Genomic DNA, 6,017 nt, shown 5'->3' on the forward strand with positions numbered 1-6,017 from the left:
AGCTGGTGATCAACTTCGGCTAGAGGACCCTGCCTGTAGTATGGTTCAGTGTCAAACAATGGGTCTTCTTGCTTGCTCTCGATGATCATGTTGTGCAAGATGACACAGCAAGTCATAATCTCCCACATTTGATCTTTCGACCAGGTCTGAGCGGGGTACCGGACAACAGCAAATCGATATTGGAGCACACCAAATGCCCGCTCGACATCCTTCCTGCAAGCCTCCTGAACCTTCGCAAAATAGGCGTTCTTGCCTCCTGGCACAGGGTTTGAGATCGTCTTCACAAATGTCGACCATCTCGGATAGATGCCATCATCTAGATAGTACCCCTTGTTGTAGTGCCGCCCATTGATCTTGAAGTTCACCGGAGGAGAATGACCTTCAACAAGCTTGGCAAAGACAGGAGAGCACTGCAGCACGTTGATGTCATTGTGAGTTCCTGACATACCAAAGAAGGAGTGCCAAATCCAGAGGTCCTGTGTGTCCACCGCCTCAAGTACCACACTGCAACCGCCTTTGCCGCCTTTGTACATCCCCTGCCAAGCAAATGTGCAATTCTTCCATTTCCAATGCATGCAGTCGATGCTTCCAAGCATCCCAGGAAATCATCTTGCTGCATTATGTGCTAGGATCCGAGCAGTGTCTTTCGCATTGGGTGTTCTCAAGTATTGCGGTCCAAACACTGCCATCACTGCCCGACAGAACTTGTAGAAACACTCCATGCTGGTGGACTCGGCCATGCATGCGCCCATAGTCGTGCAGTGAATCACCGGGAGCTCCGTATGCAAGCATCCTCATCGCTGTCATGCACTTCTGGATCAAGGTGAATCCAAGTTTGTCGGTGCAATCCATCTTGCACTTGAAGTAGTTGTCGAACTCCCGGATGGAATTCACAATCCTGAGGAAGAGCTTTCGGCTCATCCGATAACGGCGCCGAAATGTTTTGTCGCCGTGAATTGGAGCATCGGCAAAGTAGTCGGAGTAGAGCACGCAGTAGCCTTTGAGACGATGCCGGTTTTTTGGTTTCACCCGCCCTGGCGCCGAGCCACCTCGCCGCGGCTTTTCATTGCTCGCCAGTAGCTGGGCGAGGGCGGCGAGCACCATCAGATGCTCTTCTTCCTGGACATCGACCTCGGCTTACTCCTCCAGCAGCGCGGCGAGCGCTTCCTCATCATCCGAGTCCATCGCCGAGGCAGGCAAATCGCCGAACACCTTGCGCCCGATGGGCGTGCACCCGCCGAACTGCCCCTCCGCGGCCGAAAACGGCGGCCGGAAATGCCCAGCTGTTGTTGGAGGGGCTGGCGCGGCGAACCTCTGCTATTTGTCCGGTGGGGAATGGCTACCTAGCGGTGAATGGCGGTGGGCGGTGCCGGGATATAGCTAGTGGCGGCCGAGGGCGCGGGGGTGGAAGGCGGGTCGGGTAAGAAAATCTTGACTTTTCGCCGGACAGTGTGGGCCAGCCACGCTTTTCCCTTGCGCCAGAGCCCCCGATCCCCCCCCCAGTGCGCCGGGTTCGGCTTGCGGCCGCCGGGCGGAAAATAGGGCCGAACCGGCGCTTTTCGTCGTCCTGGGGGCGCGACTGGGGCGTTTTTTGGCGTCGGCGCCGAAAAAGTGGCCTGGGGGCCTGTTGGGGGTGCGGCTGAAGATGCTCTAAGAGTGGCTATAATGGGAGTAACTTCAACAGTAACATGGAGTCCAACTCAGCAAATTTGCCTATGTGACAATGAGTTAATGAGAGAGGTAATTTGAGTAATTTAGCTAGTTACCGTAATATCACATATCCCAGTACAATATGAGTCTATAACCTAATAAATTAAGTTTTGCATGACACCACACTTGCTCCCTCCTATCCTTTTTATTATGTATATAAGGTTTGTTCGAGGTCAAAGTATCTCTACTTTGACTAAACTTATCAAAATAAGTATCAACACTCACAATACCAAATCAACATTGTTAGACTTATGAAATGTAGTTTTATACTCTATATATTTGGTATTGTAGATGCTGACCTTTTGTATATATAAAAATTTGGTCAAACTTTACAAAATTTGACTTGACACAAATCTAATACGTGAAGTAAAAAGAATCGGAGGGAGTATGTTATATAAAGATAGTAACATAGCCTAAGATCATGTGTATGTTACTAGTGTAAGTTACTTTTCACTATGAGTTTATGACTAGTCTAAGATGTTGTTAAAGCCCGGGACCAGAGGACTGTGACCAAGGACTCGTGCACAGATCCTCAGGCTGTCCATTGCCATGTCTGTTTTTGTCCGCTACTGTAGAGCGCGCAGTACGTTGCTTCCTCGTCCGATGGAGTACATTCCATATCACCCAGCTCAGTGCCGTTTGCTCATACGCCTAAACTGTCAGTTACTGTGCGTATACGATTGTCCCCGAATATTTAGGTCGCGAAAAGGGTTCCGCGTGTGTTCCCTTCTTGGCCGATCACGCGGCTCGAGCCACCCCCGACGGTGGGCGGCCACATCACGGTGGGCCCACGTAAAACTGCCAGCGCCAGGTATACACTCCTGAGCGGGACAGTTCTCAAAAAATATTGTAATCGCGAAAGAGTTCACAGCGCATTGCCTTTTGCGGCCGAACACTCGCCAGGCTCCTGTCCCGTTCAGCGGCCCCAGCCTACAGGGCGGGGCCGTGTGTCAGCGAGGTCGATATAGTTGTACGGACGGAGGGGTAAGGGATGGTGGGCGGTGAGAAAAGGGCGGGGCGCACTGGTGGCAGCCCCAGTTGGTTCGGCCTTTGGCGTCAGCGGGGGCCCCCCGCGGTGACGGGAATCCGACCCATGCAAGCGCGGCACGTCACGGATTATTATCTCTGCATTGATCTCTGCTTTTGTTCCCAATCGCATTACCCCAACCCAACCCAACCCCTCTGTGCCTGCTGCTGGGTTTCCTGTCCCGCCTGGCATCTGATTCCCCTCGCCCTTCTCGTCACTCGCTAGCCTCACTCTAACAAGTGCACACAAGTGCTTGGAGACAAAATCACATGTGCCCGGAAAAGGGCCTCTGCGGATGGCGATATTGCTTTGTCCTACGCGTGATTAGAACAACTCTAGGAGAGTCGCCATAATCCCCAGCTCCATATCCGTATGACATATTCGCAATATTCACTTTGCTAGAGTTGCTCCTACTCTTATCAGGGTATTTTTTTTAGTAGGGACCAAAGTTCACCCTACAAAATTCTGGCTAACCAAATATTTGGTGGGACAAGCCTGGGCAAGAACCAAACATACCCTAAATGTCTTAGTCAATTACACATAACATTGCTATATCTTGGTTGGACTAGTTGTCATTCTTCTTTTTTTCCGCGGCTAAAATTTCGAAGGTACAATCATGCAAGTCTTTAGTCATTGCACATCACATCGACAAACATACATCTGCTTAAGTATATGTTAATCTATGCCCAATGAAGTCCAAGAAGCATCTAAGAGAAAACAAAAACTATTGAAAGCCATATGCACTATCTTTATCTAGCATGTGTTGTAAGACTTTAATGTTGGTTCATGGCGAGGATTGTATTGCACTCTGCCTGATTGGTTTTATTAATTTAAAGTTGTGTGTTCCTTGCGCTTTCTTGTTCTAAAAAGGGCCATATGTGATACCGCTCGTTGTGAAATACCATGCTTGTAGTTAATCGATCAAGCACACCTTATTTAATAATTTTATGCGAAAAGAGCTTTCACGAGTCAAATTTGATACTATTTAAAGATGCGTGACATATTTTCTCCTGAGTTAAAGGGTCACACCACATTTGAAAATATGGGATCTAAATAAAAAATGCAACATCCTTAGAGTTGGTCTGCAATTTGACCATTAGCCTTAATTAAACACCTATCCCCTCAAAAAATGGTACTGAGCGCGTATGCTATCAACAGGTCTAATTGACACGAAGATTTGTGTATCACAAAAGAAGTAGAAGGAAACTCATTAGTCAGTTGCATATATAGCAATGATGAACCATAAATATTCCATCCAAACAAAATTAATTTCACATCAAGACTAGAAGCATAATTATTTTTAAAAACACGCGGATCTTCTCTCTCACACACACACTCACTCATCCCTATGAACACACACACACACACACACCTTACCCTATGAGCACCTTCGAGAGACCGAGAAATATGTGAGTACACGTGTCAAGTCTAGGACTTGGAACCGGGCGGGTTGATTCCATCACAAAGAATCTATCTGTTTAAGCTAAGCTTAATTCACACTAGAAGCACAATTGACAAGCCAATCTTCTTGTAGCTAGCTAGCTACAACTCTTTTGTAATAAAATAGATGGCTCAACAGAAAGTGTGTTGTCAAACTTCTTGTAAACTTTGACTTATCGGTTGAAAATAAGCACAAACAGATTGGTGATAAAAAGTAAAAAAAAACTGCAATATCAAAGTTTGCATTTTTTTAATAAACTTTTTTTTCAGTAAAAGGTAGTCAAAGCAAGATGATGGGTTACTCTTGTATGCCCCATATTAAAGATATTTTAGTGTCTATATATCAACCTAGAGAGTATATTTTAGACACATAACGGCATGAGTGCATTTGGGGGTTTCCTGATCATCATCGCTGGGTAGACGTAACAAATTACACCCCCATCTGACCATGCATTATCCAAGGCGCCTCTCCACCCACATTGCACACCGTCCCTTTCTCACAGCGTGTGTGAGGAGAGGAGTTTGAGTAACCTCTCATCCAGAGAACACTGTTCATATAAAATCCACTGGTTTACTACCACTTCTATCCACTGTCCTTTCATGGCTTCTAAAAGTAGAAACCAGAACCGCCCGCCGTCCTGCACTCTCCAGCCTCCGTTACAAATGCGCGAGAGCTCGGCCAAATCAGCACACTCCTCCCTCCTTTCCCTTTCATCTCCTGTGTGAACATCAACCACCACAGGAAGAAGTCGCCTCCTCCGCAGCCCATACTTTGCTTGATCGATCTTGGTCATGGAGAAGATGCAGTGCGGTTCCAAGGGCATTGCTCACCGGGCCTCGGCGGCCAGCGGCTCCGGCAAGCAAAAGCGGAAGGGCGGCGGCGGCGGGGACAAGCCGATCAAGGTGGTGTACATCTCCAACCCGGTGCGGGTGTCGACCAGCGCGGCGGGCTTCCGCGCGCTCGTGCAGGAGCTCACCGGCCGCAACGCCGACCCGTCCAAGTACACCGGCAGCGGCGCCGCCGACGTCGGCGAGAGCAGCGCGGGGAGCCCGGCCGGGCCGCAGATGGGCCCCGCGCCCAGCCCCGGCAGCACGGCGGAGTCATCGGAAGGCGCCGCCGCTTGCAGCCACAACGTCCCGGCCACAGCAGCGCCGGCGGGCTACGGGTATGAGGAGGAGGAGGACAGCTTCCCGCCGCAGCTGATCGACAACAGGTACTCCGTATTCTCGCCGCCGACGTTCCTCTACGGCTCGCACGCCGAGTGGTGATCGATCTGTGATCCATCCATCCAAGTTCGCCGAGCCCCCGCAGCAGAAACATGTATGTATTGCGCTTAATTGCATGAGGGGTACTCGTATCATATGTCATGTGTGCATGTGCGTTCGATTCTAGTAGCAGCTAGTAGCTAGGTAACTTAGTAACTAAAACTAAATTGTGTATTATTGCTCCAGATTGGTTTATACTCCACTGTGGCAAAATTGTAGCCAGCGCTCTACCCCTTTTAATTTCTGCGAGTGAGAAATGTGTCCTGTTGGATTTCGTGGGTGCAAGCCCGGTTGGCTGTTAATTAATTAATGATGATTTGCAATGTGGATCCAAATAATGGAGTGTTTGAAACAAAGGGGATCGGATTCTTCTCTTTTTTTTCTATCAGTTTCAACACCGATTTAATGGTTTTTGATTTCATGCACGGTGGAGAGCGACACATGTACACAAAAAGGACCGGCTAGAAAGATTGACTTTGATGCAAAGCTTTGCTTTTGGCATGCATAGCTTGCAGTGTGCCAGTGATATATGTCGCCACCACATTGGTGTCAACATGGCAAAGCCGCAAAGGCC

The 6,017-nt window shown here is 48.9% G+C and overlaps 1 protein-coding gene across 1 annotated transcript; it reads left to right on the top strand.

Moving 5' to 3' along the window:
- Nucleotides 1-4,790: 4,790 nt before the first annotated feature.
- Nucleotides 4,791-5,766, top strand: LOC123161857 (uncharacterized). Its single transcript, XM_044579705.1, has one exon. The coding sequence runs from the start codon at nucleotides 4,970-4,972 to the stop codon at nucleotides 5,444-5,446; it is 477 nt and encodes a 158-aa protein (XP_044435640.1). The 5' UTR covers nucleotides 4,791-4,969; the 3' UTR covers nucleotides 5,447-5,766.
- Nucleotides 5,767-6,017: the final 251 nt, after the last annotated feature.

The sequence above is a fragment of the Triticum aestivum genome, chromosome 1A, assembly GCF_018294505.1.
Source record: "Triticum aestivum cultivar Chinese Spring chromosome 1A, IWGSC CS RefSeq v2.1, whole genome shotgun sequence".
NCBI lineage: Eukaryota > Viridiplantae > Streptophyta > Magnoliopsida > Poales > Poaceae > Triticum > Triticum aestivum.